This window comes from Mus caroli, chromosome 13 (genome assembly GCF_900094665.2).
Source record: "Mus caroli chromosome 13, CAROLI_EIJ_v1.1, whole genome shotgun sequence".
In the NCBI taxonomy this organism is placed as follows: domain Eukaryota; kingdom Metazoa; phylum Chordata; class Mammalia; order Rodentia; family Muridae; genus Mus; species Mus caroli.
In genome coordinates, this window is record NC_034582.1 from 86,083,273 (window position 1) to 86,109,552 (window position 26,280).

The window sequence follows — 26,280 nt, forward strand, 5'->3', positions numbered from 1 at the left end:
GCTGATTCTAAGCTAGTGTTGTATCAACTTGATACAAATTACTAGAGATATATCAACTCTAGAAAGCTTCTATAAACTACTGCATCACAGAGCAAAACCTGATGAGACAGCATTTTTTATTAGCTAGTAGGTGTTCCAAAAGACGGCCATGCTTAGAACCACAGCTGCATTTACAGGAAGGACAGCAGCTGGAGAATCATGGAATGAATGGTTAGGGTGTAGAAGATGCTGAGAAACAAGTATAGCAAAAGTACAGTGCGACCTCTAAATAGCTTTGGAATGCTAAACATAAATGAATGTGGACTGTGTCCTAGGCATTGTTCTAAGCCCATAGACACATCAAGCATTTATGCTCACTGCACTCCTATGGAATAATGGATAATTCAGAACCAAATTGCCGACTTGCGTTTTGAATTAGAACCGAGTTACAGAGAAGTGAAAATTCACAGCTAATAAGTGAGGAGACTAAGGTTTGAAACAGCACAAGCGATCTGCTGTGGCTGTATACTCAAACTCCTGAACGTGCTGTCCTTCAAGTATGTAGTAGTGTGTGCAGATTTCAGCTTGGTTGGTATTTAGACCTCAGGGTTTAGCAAAAGGAAATCAGACTGGGAAAGCGTGCCTGACCTCAGGTATATGGTAATTAATGCAAGCAATGGATCTGCAAATCAAACTCAAATGGGCCATTTTACTCTTCCTGCATAAAATATTATTTAAAAGCACTGAATTGGGAGGTGGAGACATGACTGACTCGGCAGCTAAGAGTGCTTGCTGCTTTTGCAGAGGACCAGCACCTACACTGACTGGGTAGTTCACAACCTCCAGAACTCTAGCTCCAAGGGATCTGGCACCCTCTTTTAGCCTCTATAAGCACCCACATGTGTGTGCATGCACACAGGCAGACAAATGGACAGACAGAAACACACAAAGAAACAGACACACACACACACAAAAGAATCATCTAAAAAATATGTAGAAGCATTGAATCAAATTGGAATTACCTAAAATTATGAATCTTACTAGAAAAAAAAATCACTGCCTCATTCTCTTTACCACATTTTTAAAATGTTCACTTTTTAAAATTATGTTCATGTATGTTTATGGGCCGTAGTATGCTCACATATGTACAGGAGCCCACAGAGACTAAAGGCATGGGATTCTCTAGAGCTGCACTTACAGGGGCTGTAAGGCACCAACACAGGTGCTAGGAACTGTTCTCTCCAAGAGCAGTACATGCTCTTACATGGTGAGCTGTCTCTCCAGGCCCACTTACCTCTCTTCTAAGTTGGCAACCTAGAGTCTCTCAGAACAAATGCACAAAAATCATACAGTTACCCCATTCCCAAGGGGAAAGCCATAAAACACCAGCAATCCAGGCGGCACTGAGTAGGGACACCTACATTTTAAGTTAGAAACAACTGGCATCATGATGGCCCCAGAGGACTCTGTGGGGAATGGTGACAGCTGACTCAGCATTACTTTCTACAAGCAGCCAGGGTGTAAGTGTAGAACTGCACATTTTTAAGTTAATCAGAATGTGTGCGTGTGCAGACTGTGACACATCGGTACTCTGACACCAGTGCTATTTTACTATACAGGGTAAGACAGCAGTGACTAAAATACAGGCCCCTGAAGTAAGTGTCTGCCCTGCTGATACCGAGGGAAAGATCCCGAGGAAGGAAACAGGGAAGAAGCACAGAGAACTTCTCTCAGAAGCACAGCTTGCCCCAGGAGATGAGGAGACTAAGCCACATGTCCCTCTGTGGTAACAAGTAGGAGCAAGGCAGGCAGGCGACAAGCTGCAGACCAGGCTGCTCCCACTGTGCAGCAGAAACAGGATTTCACTCTGCACGGAGCGCAGTCTTCTGTCTCGCTCTGCTAAAGTTTTGTGCTATAGCTAAGAGTTATGGAAAAGATGGTAAAGTATAGGCACCTATACAATAATTCATATATAAGTGGTACCCTTACTTAGTAACTAGAAACTGTCCAAGTGGCAATCACTCTATCAAGGGCTTCCTACGTGTGCTCAGCATGTCACTCAGAACTTCTGTTTGCACTGAGCACACTCTCCATCACAGACTTACACTCCTAGTCCTGAAATTAACATGTTACAGGTGCAGGAAAATTATCTCTACTTCAACAGAATAAAAGCAGGGCAAAAGAAACTGGGTCCCCAAGAAAGATAACACAGTCTGCGTTAACTGCAGTGAATGGTTACCAATTTACAAGTTCTTTACAGGCAGGACTGACATGAAGATACAGTTCACATCACCGCTGCCTCTGCCACTGCTGTGTGACTGTCCTAGGTTACCTCGTATTTCTGAGAGGCTACCACTTTCTGTCTCTGCTACAGCAAGTTATCACAAATTCAGTGGTTTCCAGCAACCCACACTTCCTACCTGTCAGTCCCTAAGTCAACTTCCAGCAGGAGTTCCCAGAGGCCAATCCAAACATTCCCTTCTCAGTTCCTAGAACTTCTGCTTCCTCTCCCTCTAGCTCCCAAGTGCAACCGCATCTCTTAACTTGGAGTCATTTCTCCATCTTCAGCACCAGTGTCAGTGGCGAGAAGCATTACTTTGACTCTTCCACCCCTTTCCCTGTGTAAAGGATGCTACCCCCAATGATTATGAGACCACCTAAAGACAAGAACAGCTTCTTTACAACCTTGACCCATTGGTGACCTCACTTCGCCTCTGCCACTGGCCCTAACTAGTTGCAGGATCCAGGCATTAAGTGCTTATGTACCTTATTTATAGTAGCCAGAAGTTGGAAACAACCCAGGTTGTCCCTCCATGGATACAGAAAATGTGGTACATTTACACAATGGAAAACTACTCAGCTATTAAAAACAACTTCATGAACTTTGTAGGCAAATGGATAGAACTAGAAAATATCATCCTGAGTGAGGTAACCCAGATCCAAAAGGTCATACACGGTATGTACTTATTGATAAATGAATTTTAATCCAAAAGCTCAGGATACCCATGATACAACTAACTCACAGACCATATAAAGCTTAACAGGAAGGAAGGGCAAAGTATGGATGCTTCACACTCACATAGAAGGGAGAACAAAATAATCACAAGAGGCAGAGAGAGGGAGGGGTCTGGGTGGGTGAGGGGAAGGGAGAAAAGGGAGGGGGGTAAGACCAGGTATTAGGGGGGGAGACAGGAGGGAAGCCCAGAGGGCCATGAGAATGAATAGAAATAAGTAGCAGTTAGGAGGTGGGGAACTTGGGGAAACATTAGAAAGTCCCAGATGCCAGGGATGGGAGACCCTCCCAGGACCCAATGGGGATGACTTTAGCCGAAACACCCAACAGTGGGGAGATAGAATCTGAAGAGAGCACCTCCAGTAGACAGACATGATACCCAGTGGAAGGTTGGGCCACCCACCCATCTCAAAATTTTCAATCCAGAATTTTTCCCTGTCTAAAGGGCATACAGGGACAAAAACAGAGCAGAGACTGAAGGAAAGGCCACCCAGAGACTGGCCTACTGTGTGATCCATTCTATCCACAGACACCAAACACTGACACTATTCCTAATGCCAAGATGTGCTTGCAGACAGGAGCCTGGCATGGCTGTCCTCTGAGAGGCTTCACCAGCCCCTGACTAAGACATGCAGATACTCACAGTCCACCATCAGACTGAGCCTGGGGACCCCAATGGTACAGTTAGAAGAAGGACTGAAGGAGCCGAAGGGAACTGTAATCCCATAGGAAGAACAATAGTATTAACTAGCAGGACCACCCCCCCAGAGCTCCCAGGGATTAAGCCACACCAAAGAGTACACACAGGCTAGTCCATGGCTCCTGCTACATATATAGCAGAGGAGTGCCTCATCTAGCATCAGTGGGAGGGGAGGCCCTTGGTCCTGTGGAGACTTGATGCCCCAGGGTAGGGGGCGGGGGGAATGGTAGAGCGGTGAGGCAGGAGTGGGTGTGTTGGTAGGGGAGCACCCTCATAGAGGCAAAGAGGAGGGTATGGAGTGGGAGATTTGTGGAGAGGAAACCGGGAAGGGGGATAACATTTGAAATGTAAACAAATAAAATAATTAATAAAAAAATTAAAAGACCAAGTGCTCATGTTTGGGATCAATCGGCTTACTCGCTATATGAGGTGCACCTTCATCATGCCTGCCTGCTTCTCCAGTTACAGTCTGATAACAACCTCAGTGAGTGGTACCAGTCTGCATCAGTTCATGAAGAGTCAGAAATGCACCAGATGCAGAGTAAGAAGCTAGAGACAGAGAGACAAATCTTTTAAACACTGCATGGAAAACAACACCAGGAGGGTGTCCTTCCTGGAGAAGGGAGGGACCTAGAGAAAGAAGCTGAGAGAGCAAACATCATGCAGCTTCATATACTCTCACTGCTCTGGGGGCCAAGACGAGCTAGAGACTTAAAAAATATCACAAAAAGAAGGTAGGGTAGAAAGAAATTGCTGCCATAAAACAAGAGATAAGAGGATAATCCTAGAGTGATCAGGAAAGTAATAGCTAGAAGTCTCGATTTAGCAAGGAGGTTTTACAGGGAGGCGGCTGAAAAGACAGGAGGAAGTTAAGTCAGGATCTGAAGCAAGCCTCCAACTGAAGACTGAACCCGAGGAAGCTGAACAAGAAACAATGATGGAAACACCCTAAGCACAGGGACACCCTAAGCACAGGTAGCAGGTGTGCTGAGTTCAGTTATAAGGGGAGTTTGTCGCTTATGTTCCTGTATGGTCACATCCTATGTTATAGAAGGGAGACTTGCAAGCATCACATACGACTGGAATCTAACCGGTCTGAGCCTCACTCTCCAGTGACCCCGCAACTTCAAAGATTACAGGCTTTCCTTACTCTCACAGTCACTGTTCGTGCTGAGCCATCTGGCTGTTAACCCCATGTAGCCTCTCCCTGACATAAAAAGAAGACAGCATTTGCTTCAGAGGCCTGCATGCTATCTAAACCACAAATAATGTGTATGAGCTCTACAGGGACTATCTTTGCCTTCATCACCTGTCTTTCCTTTTCCATCATTAGCTGCACCCTGCCATGCAGTCTCCTTGTATCCACCTGAAATAATAATAAAAGCACTTCTGATACTTGTTACAGGGTTGATTTTTTTAAGATAATAATCATAGACAACTTAAAAGCTCTACTACTGAATCATGACTAATTCAAAACAAAACAAAAATAAAATGTTTTCAGGGGTTGGAGAGACAGCTCAGTGGTTAAGAGGACTAGTAGCTGCACTTCCAGAGGACCCGGGTTCAGTTCCCAGCACCCACATGGTGGGAACACCATCTTTAACTCCAGTACCAGGGCATCTGATGTCCTCTTTTGGCTATCACAGGCACTGTGCCCATACATGGTATATATACATACATAAAAGCAAAGCACCCATACACAAATTATTATTATTTATATTTATTATTATTAATTATTATTGTTGTTATTTTATGTATGGATGTTTTGCTAGCATGTAAAAGGATAATTTCTAAAACCTGATTTTATTTATGAGTTAGATATTTAAAAACTCTCTGTAATATGGGAGAAGATACTACTGGGATATTTACATTGTATAGTACAACCTTCTAAGAAAACAAAACACGAGGAACAAAGTATTTAGTTACTGAGGAGACTTTATGCCACCACACCCTTGGCCCCATATGAGAAAGGGTACTTAAAAAACTCAAGTCAACTTATTGAAACAAAGGCTGCTTCTCACACAACTGCTCCTGAACTGTCTGCTTAGGCAGTGCAGCCCTGCCTGGGGCACCCTGCAGCAACCCCCAAGGCCAAGTCTGATGTTTTTTTTTTTTTTTTGCTTGCTTGGCTACTGTCAGTAAATTTACTGCAGACACAACTCATTTACTCTTTTCAAGTCAGTAGCTCCAGAAAAAAAGAAAACAAAATAAAGAAAAAGAAACTGGAAGAGGATCATTAAGAAATTGTCCTGTAACCAGTAGGCACTGAAACCCCTTTTTCCCAGCCCTGCTGTGACCACGCTTTCCCCACCCTTCCTTTTCAGCTGCATACCTTTCCTCTCAGAGCCACAGCTCAGTCCTGCCTCCAGGACAGCATTCATTCACAACGCTCCCAAAACAAACAAACAAACAAATCTCCCCCTTCCCAGCTGTCTGTCACTCCCGTGACATCCTCCGTTACTGACCCCTCCCTCCGCGTTTCCAGGCTAGAGCTGACTACACTTTTGGCTGTTTGTTATTAAATGAAGGCAAAGAACTCCTCAAGTGCTGGACTGCAGCATCCACCACCCATCAGACTAGGAGCAGGGACTTTCCAGAGACCCACAACCTGCGAGCGCTCCCATTGATCTCAGCTTTGCCCTATGACTAAACCCTCTCTGAAAACTGCACCGTAAGCTCCTTACTCTGTTTTGTACCGTTACCACCTAATTACAAATTTCGTGCATGGCAGATGCCCAGCAACTGTTTTTAATGATGAATAAGCATGTAATAGTGTGCAGCTCAGAGGATGAATTAACAAGTTGAAGATCTACTGGAAAAACATACCAAGATTTTTCTTAGACATGAGAAAAGATGTTTCATTAAAGTTTACTGCTAGATACCTAAATTGATAAAATTACCTAGATGGTAGAATAAAATATCCTAATAGGAAAGGCAAGCCCGTCATAAACATGGAGGATGGCCCACCTTGGAGAGCTGAAGGGCCCATGTGGGCCTCAGGCTCATCACTTACAGTCTCTTTACCTCTACTTGGCTTCGTTTTAGCATTTAAATACTGATCCGATTTATACACCGTTCAGTTCAAGTGAGAGAATCTAAGAAGATGCGGGTGAGTGTGGCACTGTCCCTAAGTGCTCAGATCCCCTCCTGCAGTCACTCCCTTCCACCTCTGCCCGGGAGCATGTCACTAGCTTGCTCACTCTTGCTAAATCAGCTCAATGCCAACTTAAAAGACACTTTCTACACCATAAAAATTTATGAAATTACAGGTTCAGTTCACTAATTAGATGTTTTAAATATACATTTAGTAAATATTTAACTATGGAAGTTTAAAAAAAAAAAAAAGCAAGTCACTTAAAATTCTCTCAGGTAAGCAGGCCAGGTGTGGCTTGATGGCTGTCGGTGGTAGCTGGGGTGCTGGTAACTCAGCCCTCCCCTTCGCGGTGCCTCAGACTCTGCACGGGACAAACCCCCTTTCTGGGCTCTGAGGCCAGTTGCTACTAAGGTACCTTCTAATATTTTAACTGACACTCAGTTTTGTGCAATGACAAGAAAGGACAGGTGTGCAAGAAGGTGAGGGGTCCACTCTCCCAATGGTCACTTTGAAGGAGGGCTGACGAAATTCACCACTGCCTTTTATAGACCCCTGCTGTGAAGTTAGGAGAATGAGGCCAGGATGGGCCCCACTGACTGTGCTCCACAGAATATTTTACAGTTTTAATCACTCTCACACAACTACAAAAGTCAACTTTACTGCAATAAATCTCTGCAAGACAATCAATGTACTAATGATTTAATTATATTAAGACACCTCTAAGGAAACAAGGTGACACAGAGCAATCACTACAACCTAGCCAGGGGGCTTCTACCCAGGAAGGAATGTACGTGACTTCCCGTGTGTTAGCCATGAGAGAGACAGACCATCTAGGGTCCTCAAGCTCAACAAAGACACGGGAGGAGCTCCCTCGTGTTACTCTTCACCACACACAGAACCAGGTTTTGAGCTAGGAAAGCCACAGGTTAGAAGGTCAACATTTCAGACAATAAATACTGTACTCTAGCCAGGGGCTACAGGAAAACTATGCTCCAACCTTCACCCACCCTAGGGAGGACTTAGCAGGGTAGGCTCCAGTCTCAACATGCTGGAGAAGCACCACACCCCTTGCTGGTGTGGTCAGAGGACAGTAAGAAACTGAGATATCCATCCCTAGCAAGTCCTCAGGCCCCGTGGTAGAGCAATGGAGAGTACGCAGGCAGCCTGTATGTCACTCTCACTGTGGTGGTGAGGTCCCCCTACTGAATGACACAGAGACTACAAGAGAAGCTAGAACTCATACCACCCACCAGAGGCTGCAGAGGGAACATGAATGTATCTCCACCTGGCAGTAATGATGCAGCACAGCCCACCTTGCAAAATCAGAAAGCTCTCACGACAGTCTAAGTAAGGCCTGGATTCTTGCCTCACAGTAGGTAAAAACACACATTACCACCAAAACTCTATCACACTAAGAAACAGGAAGATGACAAACTCAATAAAAAAAAAAAAAAAAAAATCAAGGGACCAACAGCAGGACAGCAGCAACGTCAGAATCTCTGACAGTGCCAAGGCCTCACATGCATCATGGACTCACAGCAGAGGTGGCTATGGACACAGGACATGGGACCTAAAATAGGCATTCTGAGTAGTAGAGGGCCTGGTTGGGAGGGAGGGAGTGGGAAGAGAGCAATGGAAGCGACCATGATCACAGGGCACTGTATATATATGTGTGTGTGTGTGTGTGTGTGTGTGTGTGTGTGTGTATGTGTGTATGTGTGTGTGTGCGTGTGTATGAAATGGACACAAACAGAGAAACTGGCAGTGCTGGGTTGTTCTTTAATGTTTCAAAAGCCAACAAGACAGGTCAACAGGCAAAGGCACTTGCTGCCAAGTCTGATGACCTGAATTCGATCCCCTCAATGCACATCGTAGTTCTCTTCTGACCTTCACATGTGTGCCCAGATAGACACACTCACACACAAAATTAACTATTAATGTCTTACCAGTCAGTATACATAGGCTTGAAACAAATAAAAAGATAAAAGGCTAAGGTATAAAAAAAAAAAAATCTCTGCCCAGAAATTAAAAGATACAACAAAAACCCAAACAAAAAATTCAGGAGTGAAAAGTCAATATTCAAACTAGAAAGCTTGGTGATTGGCTGCCTGAAGAAGAGGGAGGGAACTACCAGTGAGGTGGAGACAACAGACAGGACCAAGGAAACACCAGTTAAATATTGCTGTTATCAGAGTCTGGGAGGAAGGGAAGAAAGAAATCGGAGCAACAGTAACAGTGAGTGAACAAGTCGCAGCCTGGACAAGAGGGGGAGCTGGAGAAAGACAGTGGTGATGTCTGAGGTGTTGGGGGATGGCTCACTGGGTAAGCAAGGGTACTTGTGCTCTGGAAGAGGACCTAGATTCCGTTTCCTGTGCTCACACGATGGTTCACAACCATCCGAAACCTCCAGGTCCACAGGATTCTACACCTTTTGACTGCCATGGGTACCAGACATGCAGACATGCATGCATGGCAAAACACTTATACACACAAAATAAATATTTAAAAACAGAAAAAATGTTGAAAAGAACCGATTCTTTATGATGAAGTACAGCAAGGCTGAACTGAAAAAGAACCTAGTTTTGCTTTGGATAATATGGATAATGAAGAAGACATATCTGAAAAATTGCTACCTCCCTCTTTATTTTGCTATGGTTATAAAACTGGTACTTACAGAAAGAGATGAGGGGAAGCTATTAAGGAAAAAGCAGTATCTGACGGCCCCACTTGACTAGGAAAGTCCACTTCAAGCAGAGCATCCTCCTTCATATCAAGCAACTGTCCATTCCTTCTGTGACTTTTGTACATACGCCCATCTATGTTCCCAACTCTTGACTTTATTATTACAAAAATGGCATACAGCACCAAGTTTTAGGTTTAGATATTTAAGCCATATATTATAAAAATAATATAAATCAAATTGAGAAATTTAGAAGTTTAACAAAATCGTTTTCCTTTTTTTTTTTTTTTTTTTGGTTTTCCGAGACAGGGTTTCTCTGTGTAGCCCTGGCTGTCCTGAAACTCACTTTGTAGACCAGGGTGGCCTCAAACTCAGAAATCCGCTTGCCTCTGCCTCCCAAGTGCTGGGATTAAAGGTGTGCACTACCATGCCCGGCCATTTTCCTTTTTAAAAAGGTATTTTTTCACTTGAAAAACAAATGTATTGTCTCTGTAGATTTTTAAATGTTATTTAAATTGCGGAAGAACAAATTCTGACACAAAGTATAGCAGCTATAACAGAACTCAGCAAGATAACCTGAGAAACCTCTTAATAAAGCCCCGCCCTCCTGGATGGGCACTCCACCCCCCTGCCCCGGCACTGAGCATCTCTGACAGGTCACTCTGCACCCACAGCTGAGTCTCAGCCAGCCCGGCTGATGATGCCTTTCCCCCCACTCCCACCCCCACACCCTGTCCTTACATTGCCCAGCCTCAACATCCCCTCAGACTGAGGTACTTAGCTATTCCTTCCCATAATCCTCAGTGCTTGAAAAGGCATCCCTCGGTTAGTCGGCTCCTGAGACCTAAGAATCATGTTGATGGCCTCATCTAAGTCCAAGGCACTAACTTATTAAACTTAGAACACTGTAGTCACTAACCTGGAACCATCAAATATGTAATAACATCAGATTATTAAACAGTTTAATGAGACAAATCCTCTTTTTCCCTCTTATTCTTCAACCCCATCCCACTAAGGGTTTTTCTGTGTAGTCCTGGCTGTCCTAGAACCTAGAACTCGCTCCATAGACTGGGATTTGCCTGCCTCTGCCTCACCTCTGGAATGCTGGAACTGAAGGCATGTGCCACCAAATCCAGCCTGGCAGCAGGTGACCACAGCCCACCTCCTACTCACACTCATATGACCTCCTACTCACACTGACATGACCTCCTTCCTACTCACACACATATGAACACAGCCCACTCCCTACTCACACACATATGACCACAGCCCACCTCCTACTCGCCCTGGCCTTACCTAACTCTCTTTCTTCCTCCTACTTTCAACTACTGACTTTCTCCGAGCTCTAGTGTCTCTCCTGGCAGTAAGCTCACCACCTCTTCTTCTGACTCTCCCCCATGAATATATCTCCTTCCCTGCACTGCTTAGTTAAAGCCCTATGAGTTTTCCTCACTTGCTAAGATGAGCATTTCCTCTGATCGAGAGTCTCGCCGTGTGCCCGAGTCTGAATCGTTTCATTTTACACACTATGCACCTTTCTCCTCTCTTTCATTAAGTCAAGTCTTCCATCCTGCAAATGTCCCTATGCAACCCACCTCCTCCACAGCCTGCCATGGCCAGGGTACGTCCATCTCTGTGAACTCAGACAGTCACCATGCTCGGCTCAAGACTCAATGGGAGAGCTAGTAAATACTATTAGTAACGGCTATTATTAATTTATGTAATGGTTTTCGTTCCTTTTCTTTTGACTATAAACATAAAACTCTCTAAACTAAAGCAATCTCAAAACTGCTGCTATTTTTTTCTCTATATACAATTTGACAACCAATGGGATAATGGAATACGATGCCTGATGCCCTCTGACAGACATGTGAGAAACAGTCTGCCACTATTCAGGAGTGTCTGATTCCACTGACGATCATCTTTGTCTCGTTGTTTTAATCTAAAAATGACACACTATACAAAATGAATGCAACTAGCTTGAGAAATAAATGGGAAGGATTTCATATTCTTAAAAAAGAAAAAATCTTAACTCACAAAATATAAAATCCTTTGGAGACCTCTTGTGGTTAAAGTTAGGAATAAAAAGTTAAATTTTTAAAAACTGTTTTTAAAACTACATTAAATCCACTATAATTCCAGGTAACTTTTGCATCTTCTCACATGGTAATAGTATGTAATGTCTTTGTTACCAGTAAAATACCCACCAGTACCTGACAAAAACTGGAGCTTTCACCTTCTCATCTAGTGCAGAAAGACGGGATTACAGTGTGACTCTAGGTCTGAGAGATAAGAAACGACATGTCAGCACTGACAACAGACACCACTAAACTCACAATAAAACTTTCTTATCTGAAAACTGAACGTTACACTGCTGCCTGTAAGCCAACTGAGAACAGAAGTCTGGAAAACTATTCTTCATGAGCTCTGTGGGTTTTAAAGTGGAGCAACTGTCTCTAGTAAGAAAAATTAAGGTAGGAACTCACCTCATGCAATGAAATAAAGAAAACATAAATTTAAAATTGAGCACTACACACTTGGGAGGCAGAGGCAGGTGGATTTCTGAGTTTGAGGCCAGTCTGGTCTACAAAGTGAGTTCCAGGACAGCCAGGGCTACACAGAGAAACCCCGTCTCGAAAAACCATTTAAAATAAATAAATAAATAAATAAAATAATTGAGCACTACAAATAAAATTTTAAAAAGATTTTGGTAAAAATAAAACATAGGTAAAACTACAAAGTGCTCTCAAGATGGGAAAAGACCTTTCAAATTATAAAAATAATAGGATGTTACGAAAAGCACAGGGACTTAATTGGTCCAAATACTCCACTAAAAACAAGTAGAAATAGCGAATCAAATATGTTACTTAAAATGTGTTTACTTGCCGGGTATGGTGGCGAATGCCTTTAATCCCAGCACTTGGGAGGCAGAGGCAGGTGGATTTCTGAGTTCGAGGCCAGCCTGGTCTACAGAGTGAGTTCCAGGACAGCCAGGGCTACACAGAGAAACCCTGTCTGGGAAAAAAAAAAAAAATGTGTTTACTTTTCTTGCAAGGTCCTTGGCAAGTCTCCAGCTCACCCATCTCTAGGGCTAGGGTGCTCCCAAGTGTGCACACACAAGACAAGGGTCAGCACCAACAGCAGGGTCCTCTGAGGAGCCCTGCGAGCTCCCACCTCCTGCCCCACACTAGGATGACGGGATTCACTGTCACATACAGCTTCCCATGTGGTTGCTCACAAGCTGAACTCAGATCTGCACGCTTGCACAGAGATCATTTGACCCACTGACCCCCTTCCACCTTGAATTAAAATATAATTGTTAAATGTTTTAAAGGAGTTATGAGATTATTTCTTAAAAAAATAAGTATCAAGGATCAAAACTAACAAAAGAAACCTAACAGTAGTCGAGAAATTACATCCTAAAAGAAATGTGCAAAGAGAAGAAAAGGAAGGCACAATGTACTCTAATAGATGTTCCAGGAGAGACTAAGGGAGGCGGGTGTGGTGCAGCTGTAACCCCAGCATCCAGGAAGAGGAGGTAGGAAGATTGGGCACCTCTCAGATACACAGGGAGCTGGAGGCTAGCCTGGGCCACATGACAACTTGAATTTAAAAAGAAAACAATATATACATATATCCTGAACCACATCCTGCCCACCCAAAAAACCAGTAAGCAGGGAGTCGCAATAGTAAAGGGGAGATGGCTACATGTTTGTGGTGGTGTACATGAGAGGCCTCAGTCTCCAGCACTGGAACACTTGGTCCCCAGTTGGTGGCTGTTTGGGAAGGTGTATCATGGGAGTAGGTTCTGACATTTCAAGGCCTTGATTCCAGTTCACTGTTTTGTGCTTTGTGTTTCAAGTGTGAGCCCTCAGCCTCCTGCTCTTGCCATCAAAGACTCTAACCCTCTGGAACCATAAGCCCACGTAAATCCTTCTTTCTATTAAGTACCTTGGACAAGGTACTTTATCATGCAACAGAAGAGGAACTAAGGCCCTATCCCAGAAACTTTATGCATATTATCTTTACAACTCATCTTTATAGTGAGCACTCTTACTTCCTGTATTTTATACAACAAGGACACAGGAAGACAAGATAGTCGAATTGATTACTCAAAGTCACTAAGGCAAAGAGACAGATTTCCATCCAACCTATGACCTTGTGACATCTGAAAATCTACCACCTTGTTCTCTATAGACATAAATTAGGTACAGGTACTCATAGAGACATAGGCTTAATTCTCAACTCTTCATGAGCAAAAGGTACAGAAAGAAAATTAACCAGGAATGGAGGCTTACTTGGTCAGTAAGCGTGAGCAGAATTATGAACCAGGAATGCTAGCTAGAGAAATACACTAAAATGGCCTGAAGTCGTTAGATTGCTGAGTCCCAGTCAGCCAGCATCTCCAGCATGCTAAATCCAGGCTTCTGACCCTCATCTGATGTGAGCACGAGACAAAGTTCCTTGCCAAACAAACTGCATCTTGTCACTGTCTGCTTCTGCACAGACAGCGTTTGGCTTTCTTCTTGTTTTTTATAACTTTTATTAATTTTTATAAAAATAATTAGAAAACAGAAATCTAACACAATGATTAAGATGACCAAATTCTAGATTAATCTAAATGAATTAAATATACACTTGGTTATAAAGGAAAATAAACAAAATTAAAGGCATGAAACACAGTAAATGTTCTTACACTTATGAATTTCTTTTAAAAGTCTAAGAATTTATTCAACTTTAAGCTCTCCAGCATCAGCACCCCTCATAAATGGACTGTTAGACTTTTAACTGGTCAATGTTGAACACAGAAGAGAATCAAGAACAAAAAAGGGGTTTTCTATTTTCTTACAGTTTTCAACCTATAATAGAAATAATAAGATTATTCAGATAATCACTGTAAATGTTCCAAAGAGTTCATGAAGCCCCTGGACCAGTATTACCTATCAATCTAGCAAGGAACCATAATTTGTATAAATGTTTCTAACTTCTGACTCAGAAATTCGGGAAAGAATTCAGAATGCACACAAAGGCGCCTGCAGATGCTACCGCACCACCTGAGCAACAAAACTATAAACACAACCAAAAGCAGCAGACACATCCCCCGGTCCACTCTACAACAAATGTCAGACGCATAATGCTTTTGAAGTGTTTACTGAAATATTAGCAAACAAAAGGTGAAAAGCAGTAGTCACTAAAATTTGCTTCAAAATAAGCACCCAGGGAAAGAAGGGTGTGGCTGAACGAGACTGGCTCTGGCCTGGGGCAAGTAGGCACTGGCGGATGGTGGTGTCTCACAACACTACTACTCCCTTAGTCTCTTCTGAAATGTCTACATTCATGTGTCTGAAATTTCCCATGAGAAAATTGGATATTTTTAAGCTGAATACAGGTACAAAGCTATATTTGCTACATGAACCTAAGTTTATAAATAAAAAAGTAATACATATAAAGAAATAAAACACCAAAGTGCAGTTACTTCTGTATTTGTGGAACTGGATTTATTTTATCTTTCTTTTTGTAACTCTTAATTCTTCTAAGTAAGTGCATATTAGTGCTATCATCAGAAAAACAAACCGTAAGATCAAGGCCTGACTTTAAATCAGTTTGATTTAGTCAGTGGCTTGTCATCCCTTCCTTCATGTAGATGGCATGCAGGCCTACCCATGCTCCCTGCCCTTCTGTCACTCTTCCACAGAGGCACCTGCCTGTAGTGCTAACAGGGCAAGCCTTGAGAATCCAGCAAGGCGTGTCCAGTCTCACACATGCATCTTCTCTTCTACTTGCTTCAAAATAAGTGCTGTGATATAAGGCCGAGTAAATAAAACTCCTCGGTTCCTCCCATGCCGAAGAGAAGCTCGCAGCACAGAAATTATACAAAAATTTAAGAAATAAGTTCTAAATTACCTGTAGAATATATGCATAAATCTTTAAACAATATAATTAAGTAATATGATAAATCCCTTTAGAATGACTGTCATTTATAGTCCTACACAATTTTTTCCTTTTAAAAACTCTATTATTGGAGCCAGGGTAGTGGTGCTCACCTTTAATCCCAGCACTTGGGAGGAAAAGCAGATGAATCTCTGTGAGTCCAAGGCCATCCTGGTCTACAAAGCAAATTCCAGGATAGCCAGGACTACACAGAGAAGCTCTGACTTGGGGAAAACAAAACAAAAACACTCTGTCATTAGGATAAAATTACCATAAGTAATTTCTATAAGAATAAGCATTGGTTTGGGAAGTCACTCCAGTGTGAACAAGATCATTCCTCACCTGACATTGGTGGCTCTTTGGATGAGCATCTCTGTTGGCGCAGACAGGTCGGAGGGAAGCAGTAATTCCACAGGCTGCAGGCTTGATATGCGAGTCTCCAGCTCCAGTCTGGAAGCAGAGTCCTGGAAGCAGTCAAACACAACTTCGCCGGTTGCAGGCTGCACTCCCTGGAAGCGACAGTAAACATCATAGCACAGATCCCAGAAAGCATCCCAGCTGCACCGGCACATCCCAAGCACGGTCCTACTTAATGACATGCTCCCCAAAATGCGCTCAGCTTTTAAAGTGAAAATCCATCTGCCTTTTAAGACTCTGATGTTTAAGTTAGACTCACAGACATCTAAAAGGGGCTGAGGGCTGGTGAGAGGACTCAACAGGTAAAAAGGTCTTGCCACTGAGCCTAAGGACCTGAGTGGGATCTCCACAGGATTTACGTGGTAGAAGGAAAGAACCTACACCCAGTATAGTCTGCTGGGCTCCACACATTTGCCATGTATACACAGAATTAATTAATTAATTAATTAATTAATTAATTAATGCAATAGGCTTAAGTGGGAGTTTCATGAGACACAATGAGTACAGGGTGGGACCTGGTGAACTTGACAGAGTGCCAAGTCTCCAAGCGTTCCTGGGCATCAGCTTCGCCCTGTACAGAAAGCACGTTATCAGGACAAAGAGCCAGTAACCACACTGATTGCATACAAGCACACTGTCTAGTTCTTACATAGCAGAAATCAAACATAACACAATGAATGAAACCCATCTAGTTTCCAGTAAAACAGCCAAGACAACTTAAGACCATCACCTGTCACCCCAGTGTGACAACGTAAGAAAGCCTGAAAGGGGCCAAGGTTTGGAGGAGTTGAAGAGCTTAGTAAAGTTACTTAGCCAAAGTCTGAGAGCACTAAAACGATGGATCTGCGGCCACTCCCCAGGCTACACTCTACCACTGACACCTCAGAGATGAAGAGATAAGGACAGTTTGCACTAATGAAAAGCCACAAGTGTCACAAATCTTTATATTGTTAATGCAATTAACTAAGTGATAGCCACTTCCAAGAGCCAGGCATCATCGAGGAAAGGAGAAAATGCCAGTAGTGTTTACATCAGCAATTCCTCCCAGGCATATACCCAAGCTCCTCATGAGAGTTTGAGTATATGATAAGATGCAAAGAGTACCTACAGAAGTATTATTTACAGAGGCAAAAATTACCAAGCCCCTAATGTGTCCAGCAACAGAGGAGTGAGTACATGTGGGTCATAAGATTAAAGAGCACTGCAATCAAAGATCTAAAGCATATAAATAAATGTCACATTCAGGCCAGCAACATGCCCCAGCCGATACAGGGGTGGCTACCAAGCCTGGGGACCTCTGTTTCATCCTCACGGGGTAGAAAGAACTGATTCTCATGAAGTGTCCTCTAATCTCTGCAAGCATGACCATGGTACATGTGTGCCCCGACCCTCATATTGTGCCCAGCAAATAAACAGAAAAACAAATTTTTAATTTGTATATAAAACAGGGAACAAAATAATTCGAAACACTTTCATAGTAGGCTTCCTTTGTACATAAAGTTGGAGGTGGTCAAACCAGAATTCAAAGAAAAGATTCCAGAGCTCAAGTGGCAAGTGTAGCCTTGGCCTAGAGCTCAGGACACCATGAGCCAGTAAAGAGACTGCTGAAGTCAACGATGGGAGCCAGAACCACTTAGTGTCAATGACCACTGCTCCAACTGTTCATATCCCTGCTCAGCCGCTACAGCCAGCCTTGGCAGTGGCAGGATGCTATTGCTAGATGCTAGAGCAGGACCTGTATATCTCCTGTGCTACCATTCAGTCTGAGCTCCGGGTAGATATAGAACAGCACGGTACATATGCTAACGCAGATGAGCAAATGACCTTACTGTTTGTAGATGGGACCAACTGTCTACAATTAAATAGAAAGTATATCTCATGGGGGAAACATTCATTTCGGCCTCCCCAACTCTCACAGTCTTGCTAACTCCCCGAGAGAAGGGCTTACTGGCTAAGCAAATGTCAGGTTAGCACAGTTATGTGTTATGAATAATGTATTAAAAGGTACACTAAAGACCCTGATGCTTTAGGAATGTTTGTTAATGCTGGTCACTGACTATAGATATTGACAAAGCACAAAGAGTGGTTATAAGGGAGTCTAATACTCCTGAGGGGCACCGTCTTAGACCTGTAAGTGGATAAATTTACTCATGAGTGGGCAGAATGCAAAATTAGTACTGCTACAGCTCCTGAATCACACTGACCGGAAGACAGAGTGCACATATTTCTGCATTACTTTAGTTTGCTGTCCTGCACCGGCCACTTAACTTTAACTTTAACTCTCCATCCCTCAGAATCTAATTAGCCACATAATCACTCCCATTAGACCACACATTAGAGGACATCTCTGGAGCCCTTTGCTAGCCATGCACATGCTGGGTAAAGCATTTTGTTGTGCTATCAGGTCCCTGTCCCCCTGAACGCCCATCACTGCCACCATTTTCAACGGCACATAGTCTGGAACAATCTGAATCACCGACCAGCACAGAGGGCCAAGTAACCAGAAAAGAAAACCGTAACTAACTACTTGATGAGTACTGTTGTGAGGGAAACGCTTTCCTAGTAAAGTCCCTGAGAGCACTTCCAAATCCTCATGACGTACCGCTCACGACAACGCACACGAGGTACCACAAACACCCATCACTCACTTCTCACCTTCAAAGGACTTACCACGATACCAACGGAAATGTTCCCCTTCTTTTTGTCTTTAATGTTCTCCTTTTCTTCGTAGATACACAGAAGATAGTTGGTAGAGGTATCTGTCATTACCTCATCAATATTTACAGAATCATCCAGCCTGATGAGAGGATTCACATGTAGTAATGATTAAAGAAAAATCCCATGCTGCTTCATGCCCATTAAGTGATAAAGGTTTATGTCCTCATGCAGCATTCTTCCAAGGATGTTCACAGTTGCATGTCGTCTCTTCCCTGAACTATAACAGGTACAAGGACAGGTAACTATTATCTTCTCAATTCCAAAGGGGCTAGAGGTGCACCTGCAACCATGTGGGAGCCCAAAAATGAATCCATTTTGCTGGGTCGATGGTGGCCCTTGATTCCTTAACAACCCAGCAATGCTACAAAGCAAAGGACACACACTAAAAGAGCATAAATCAATCCCTGTCTCTAAAGTGCCCAAGACTCTAGAAACAGCAAGAGAATTTTAACATATTAAACAGAGACATACATTTACAATAGGAGCATGTATGCTCAGACACGTAAAAAATGAATCCCATTAACCAAAATTCTCAAGGATAAAAGCTTATGCTGGACAAAGTCATCCTGCTTTCTCCATGGAGTCTCACTGGGGAAGCCAACCACTCATAAGGGTAGCATGCCCCATGCCCAGCAGCAGATGGCCAACAAAAGACAAACTCAACCACATCTTTGGAAGTAGCAATTTGTTTATCTTAATTTTACAGTCCTTTGAATATATAAGCAATAAAGCTTGCAGCTGGGTTTTTGTGGGATTCCTGTGTGTGCTACTGGTGTGCACCTCTGCGTCTGTATGTGTTTCTGTTGCTTCTTCTTTGGGAGTTTTTGTTGTTTAGTTTTGTCCTATTCCAATTTTTTTGTCTTTGCTTTATCATGTGTAGTTGATTTTATTATAATTTATTAGATGCCTGTTTCCTTTCTAAAAGAAACAGAAAAGATGTGGATTTGAAATCTATTTTTAATAAAAGAAAAAATTTTTAAAAAAGAGACTTGACTTACTATCTGGTAAATCTTTTTAATTGCACCTTTTTCTTATCTTCTGAATAAATATTTCACTTCATAAAATAACAGGTCCGGTATGGTGCCCAGACAAGGATAATCCCAACCAGAAAGGCTTAAGAAGAAATTCAAGGCCAGCCTGTAGTACACAGTGAGACTGTATCTCAGAACAAAAAGCTAAGAATCTTATTATTATGCTTTTGAAGTTACTTTGCTTCAACTAACAAAAAGAATTTAAGAGCAATGATAAACTTTGGTATAATGATTGTACACACTGAAGCCTGCAAGAGAAAATTTCAACCAACTACCCATTTCAATAATTTGTTTATGACGTCAATTAATGAAGACGATCTCACATTTAATTGTGTCTTAACTTCGCCTCTGGAGTTGGTTTCACATGAAGTCAGGAAGTTCCTTTCAGGTCTCACGTTAGCAAGCCTCTGCGGAGCCAGCAAAGCCCTGGACAACTAACATGTCCCCACAGGGATGGACAACTAACATGTCCCCACAGGGATGGACAACTAACATGTCCCCACAGGGGCTGGTGGATTGCTCTCATTTCTTTTTCTTGCTATTAAAGTACAATGTACTCTGCTCTCACTGTGACAATGGACACATACCCACCCTCTCCTCGGTGACACACCCACCACAGAGAAGTGACTGAACAACTCAGCAAGCACATTGTCATTAGAGAAAAGGAAAAACTGTTCAGTTAAATTTGTCATTTTAAAGCAAATCCCCCCTACAACAAGAAAGAGGAAACTTCCTATCCTAAAAGGATATCTTCTCCAATAAGTGTGGATTTCGTATAAAGAGCGGTCAATTTCCGGGAGAAGACAGAACTTTTATTGTCTCCGATGGCCTTTAATGCGGCAGTTTCAGTTTGCTTCACAACTCCCACCTTCAACAAAAATAAGACACACTTACTGCCAAATCCAGTGAACCACTGTTTTTTTAACAAAGTTTCAAACTGTTAAAATGTTCTTTCTGAAGCAATGAAAATAAAAAAAAACATCCTCCATGTCCAGATGAAGAGCAGAAAGAACCCCAAGCAACTGGCAAGTAGATAAAGGAAGAAACACACTGCCGTGGCGGACACTCCAGGGCTGGCACGGTAGAGCACAGGCCTATGTACCCAGCGCTTGCAGGACTGTGAATGAGTGTGAGTTCAAGCCCATCCTGGGCTTTACAACTTAGACTCTGGTTCAGAAAAAAAAAAAAAGAAGAAGAAAGAAAGAAATACAGACACAATGCTAATAACTATAACGCATATTAATTTCCCATAATCCCAAGATCTAAGGCTACTACCACTTCGTAAGACATGATTTCCCTCTCTAGAAGAGAATCCCAATTCCATTCCCACAAATCAAAGCCAAAGCTAACCTTGTATCCTTTGGCCACAAGTCGGCGGACATGCACGAACAGTCTGTGGGTAGGTATGCTTGCAGTCATAAAGTTGTGGTCTAAGTGGCAATAAATATTGAGTTCCCGGGCAGCAATCTAAAAAGTGTAGATACAAGGCATGTCAATAATGTCTATTCAAGGCTCCCTGTCCAAGGTTTGTTCATTTTTTAACAGTTCATCATGTTGCATACATGTAGGCTCTGACATTTATTTCTCTAAATACATAATCATCATAAAATGTTTAAAAGATATCCCCTGTATAACACATATGGTTTCATCTACTTTGGGCACCTCCAACAGGGTGACTTCAGAGCCAACATCTGTATCTCTAAATCCCAAAAACACAACTGTTCTTCTTCAATATCCTCATAATACACAAATGTTTCCAAAGCCTTAAAATGTTCAGTCTTCCCTATAGTAAGAGCCTGAGAGTGTAATGGAACAAGACATTGTTATGTAAATAGACCAGTTAAATACCTGACAAGTAGAAGCCACTAAAGGGCATCTTAGGTGGTGTGTCCATTTATACAGAGGAAACACCTTTCCGAAGCTACAGAGCATCTTGTCTCAGTTAGGGGTCACACTGCTATGATGAAACACTACTGACCAAAGCAAGCTGTGGAGGAAAGAGCTAATTTGCCTTTTACATCCATATTATAGTCCATCACTGAAGAAAGTCAAGATAGAAACTCATACAAAGCAGGAACCTGGTGGCAAGGAAGACTCCACTGAGGCATGCTGTTCACTGGCTTGCTCATTATGGCTTTCTCAGCCTGCTTTTCTTATACACCCAGGACCACCTGAGCTAGGCCCTCCTCCATTAATTACAAAATTAATTACAAAAAATTTGGGAGGTGGCATTCAAGATAGGGTTTCTCTGTGTAGCCCTAGCTACCTGGAACTCACTCTGTAGACCAGGCTGGCCTCAAACTCCAAGATTTGCCTGCCTCTGCCTCCTGAGTACTGCCCAGCTAATAATTTCTTAATTAAATTAATTAATAAAATGCCCTATAAGCTTGATACAGACTGATCTTATGGAGGCACTTTCTCAATTGAGGCTCCCTCCTCTCTGAAGATTTCAGCTGTGTCAAGTTGACATACAGTGAGCCAGCAAACACAGAGAGAGAGAGAGAGAGAGAGAGAGAGAGACACAGCACACACATACACACAGGTTAAATAAATAAAATATTTTAAGACAGAAATAAGATCTATTAAAAGAGTCTATGGCTACATAAGAGAAGTATCAGTTAGTATTTGAAAACACAACTTGTAAGTAGACCCTAGTGGTGAACACCTTTAACCTCAGAACTTGGGGGTGGCGAGGCTGAAGAGCAGGATCAGAAGTTCAAAGCCAATGCAGGGAGCATAGCATGACCCTGTGAGAAAAAGAAAAAGGAAGGAAAAGAAAGAATAACTTACTTCTGCATCTTCCCCAAAGAATCTGTACTTGTAACCACACTCCACGCACAAAACTGCGTCTTTATGCTGCTGCTTCATATCTATGTACTGCAGTTCTAACGGTGTATAGATGCTCTTGGATCGCTTGTTAAAAGGTTTACAATCGGAAGTCTTCTGGAAAATTTCAGGGCAGGGTCCAAATTGACTGTCCTAGAAACCAAAAGATGTATACAAGTTTAGAAAGCACCAACTGAACTGTTGAGTTCTCAGAGCAAGTTTGGCACAAAGCTAACACTCGGTGACAACACAGGAAGGTTTCTAAAGGCATTCTGAGGGCAATTTATCTACAGGTCTGAAAACTTTCCCAAAATAAAATTTAAACACAGAGAGAGCAGTGGGGGAAGGGATACAAGTGAGAATGACATGTGATATCAAGATGAAAAGGAAAACAATTACTCTCTTTGCTAACTTTAAAAATTAAATAAACCAAAGTAGAAAGCCAAAGTAAACTCTATAAATAACTATACTGAAAGTCTAAATAGTTTAACGTTCTATATGCTTTACATTTTTTATTTCAAAAATCAATTAATATCTTGGTATTTATTCCCAGAAGTGTTGGACAGGATCGAGCAACACTTGTCCAGGGCACTTTTAGGAAATACACTGATAGACAGGAACCTTCCAAAGAGACTCAACTCATCTCAATAATCAAGCTGCAATGTGTTCCCCTCACTCAGTAACTGGGAAGGCTGGCCAGCCTTGAACATGGCAGCAGGATCCCATGTGCTAAATGACAGGAGGAAGAGAGCAGAGCACTGGCCCTCACCTGCTCCTGACTAGGGAAGACTGCAGATGTGTCTCCTGCCCTGCACCTGCCTTCCCTCTGATGGACCAGACCCTCAAACTGTGAGCTAAAATAAAGCTGTCCTTAAACTGATTTTGTCAGACAGTTCATCTCAGCAAAAGAAAGGCCATTAGTCCACAAAAAAGCCTCTAAAAGAAGAAGTGCAGACTCATGGCAAAAGAAATGTGGTTTATTGAATCAGAATGCAATTATCTTTAATTTTTATGAGATTTTTCCCTTTTGTTTTTATGGTTTTATATAAATCCAAGGATGCTATATAATAAAAAATTTAATTCCCATTCACAAAAACTACATTTTCTAGAAAAAGTACACATTTATGGAATAAGATAGACTTCCTCCCCCCAAAAATTTATCAGTGTGATACTAACAAATTGATATTAAACAATTTTTAAAACTATGAAGACAGAAATATTTCTCAGACCTATTATGCTTTTATATCCCTAGAGCCAGCACAGTGAACTCGACTGTGAATTCAGGAAACCTGTCACGAGCCATGGTGCTCCTGGCTCTGCACTGACTGCCCCACAATATGGTAGGACCCCCACCAGATCATCAGTCCAGGTATGGTGGCCAACACCTTTAGCTTAGCCCCAGCACTTAGAAGACAGAGGTTGATAGGTCCCTGTTAGTTCAAGGGCAGCCAGAGTTGTATGTGAGACCCTGTCTCAAAGAAAATACAACAGCAATGGCTTACTGCCTGTAATAACGTCCACGTAGTTCCCTGGCTTCCAGGGAAACTTCTGTCTGGTTACTTAGAGTTCCCAACATTGTTGCAAGGCAGAGCTGGTCACCATCTGTATAAAGCCTATACTCATTTACTTTACCTCTGAACTGACTGTATCTGCCAAGCCTTCAACTGAAAAAAAACTCATACGTATAAGATGCCCACTGGGATCCCCCATGCAAACTATGTAACTGCCAATGAGAAGCAACCCCACATCTATGTTCCTACCCACACAGTACAGCAGGACTGCCTGTAGGTGTTGTGTATTGTCTTAATACAAAACCAACTAATAGCCCCCACATAAAAGTAAAACTCTTAAATGCTGAAAAGAAGCAAGAAAAGCTAAGACACAAATGTTCTCTCATCTAGCGAGGATGACTGGATATGGAAACCATTTGTTTCCCTGTGTAACCTCAAAGAAGCTAAAAGCACTTCAGAACCCGGGTGACTAGTTATTCAACCCGGGTGACTAGTTATTCATCTACACAGCAGTTACATACTTTCTGATTAGCCTGAGGTTTGGAATCTTCGGACAAAACCGCATTCTTTGCACGTTGCAGAGTGATATCTTCAAAATCAGTACACCTTGGCAGAACTTCAAGTCTCTCCCGAAGAGCTTCTGTCTGGACTCTGTTTTGAGGGAGGGCAGAATCACAGCAGAATTCTTTCAACTTTTCCAGGGACTTTAAAACAATCCTGGGCCTCAGACATTTCTTTGCCTCTTGGGAAATATGAAGAAGAAAACACACCAATAGTATTTTGGCTTCACTAGGACAATTCATAACTTGCATAGAATTTTTCAGAAGGACATTCCCATTGGAACAATGCACCTAGCTATAATGTGATAAAGAACACCATGTTCAAGGGAAAGATGACCCATTTAAACATACATATAATTTCATTCGCTGATGAAATCCCCAGAGAAGTACAGTCAAGGAGGCTGGCAAGATGGCTCTGCAGGAATGGTGTCACCAAGTTGATGAGCTATGTTCTGATGACCAGAAACAACAAGATGGAAGGAGAAAGCCAACTCCTTCGAGCTAGGCTCTGACCTCTACACATATATGGCCCCCATGCACAGACACTAAACACACAGTAAAAGAATAAGCAGTGCAATTTTAATCTTAAAAAGCAGGGCTCAGGGCTCTAGTGGAACTCTGCTTCTTGTTTCTTTGCGTATAATGGCAGACAGGACAGGTATCTGAAGCCAGACAGGGAACTGATGCATAGTCACTAATTCAGTACACAAGAGTCACACCCAATTCTTAGAAAAGCAAAAAGCCAATTCAATTGGCAACACAAAATGCTTGAGCCTCAGAATGGGGCCACCATGGAGTCTGGAAAGCTCTGAAATAAAAAGAACTGATTCAAAGTAAACTGAGCCTACATTCTTCTCACCCTTCAAGCTCTGAGAGCCTTTCTCCCACTCAGCACAGACTAGAAACTTCTCTGGAAAGGTGTAATATGCAGTATTTCTGGTTATAAACTATCCCAGGAAAATGTTAAGAGCCAAAGCTGACTGGATGCAGAAATAAAAGGGATGACAAAGTCAAAATGGTAGATGCAGGAGACAAGATGGGTCATGAGCAGGGTTAGAGGTATGGATCATGAAGAGGCTCTGTTCACCAGTACAGCTCTAGAAGTCAAACATGAAAGACTTGAGATAGATAATAAGGAGGCTAGCTGGGGCAGGTCAATGGTGGTGCACACCTTTACTCCCAGCACTTGGGAGGCAGAGGCAGGTGGATTTCTGAGTTCGAGGCCAGCCTGGTCTACAGAATGAGTTCCAGGACAGCCAGGGCAATATACAGAAAGCCTGTCTCCAACAACAACAACAACAACAAAGGCTCATTGGGGACTGGAAGAGAGCTTCCTAGGTAAGAGTGCTTACCAACAAGTCTTAGAAGCTGAGTTCAAAGCCAGAACTCACACAACATAAGGAGATAACTCATGCAAATTGTCCTCTGACCTCTTTTACCTATGTACTATGACACACACAAATAAATGTGATAAATAGATCCTTAGCAAATGTTTCATCTTTATAACCAAGATTTAAAACAGAACATGGCAGGAGAGATTGTCCAGTGGTTAGTGCACATACCACTCTTCCATCAGAGAACCTGAATTGCCAGCAACCACATCAGATGGCTGATAACCACCTGTGACTCCAGCTCTCAGAGGATTACATGCCTCGTGCCTATGCAGGTGTCTACACTCACAACACACACACACACTCACAAAACACACATACACACTTTAAAAAAAAATACAGCAATAGTGAACAAAAGAGAAAGTTGAAAGAACTACAGCCAAATTAAGAGAACTGAGCTCCTCCGTGGGCCTAGACTCTCAAACAGCA

The 26,280-nt window shown here is 42.5% G+C and overlaps 1 protein-coding gene across 3 annotated transcripts in view; it reads right to left on the reverse strand.

Annotated features, from left to right (window-relative positions):
* Window positions 1-26,280, reverse strand: part of Msh3 (mutS homolog 3) — a 154,932-nt gene that overhangs the window by 126,734 nt on the left and 1,918 nt on the right. For all 3 annotated transcript variants that reach the window (XR_003834662.1, XM_021180634.2, XM_021180633.2), the window contains exons 3-8: window positions 24,422-24,642; window positions 22,354-22,542; window positions 20,914-21,030; window positions 20,314-20,431; window positions 18,485-18,630; window positions 15,740-15,906 (exon numbers count right to left, since the gene is read on the reverse strand). Coding sequence is in view for 2 of the 3 variants with exons in the window: in XM_021180634.2 (XP_021036293.1) it covers window positions 15,740-15,906; window positions 18,485-18,630; window positions 20,314-20,431; window positions 20,914-21,030; window positions 22,354-22,542; window positions 24,422-24,642 (958 nt within the window). In the remaining variant the exon portion in view is untranslated. The remainder of the gene's footprint in view (window positions 1-15,739; window positions 15,907-18,484; window positions 18,631-20,313; window positions 20,432-20,913; window positions 21,031-22,353; window positions 22,543-24,421; window positions 24,643-26,280) is intronic.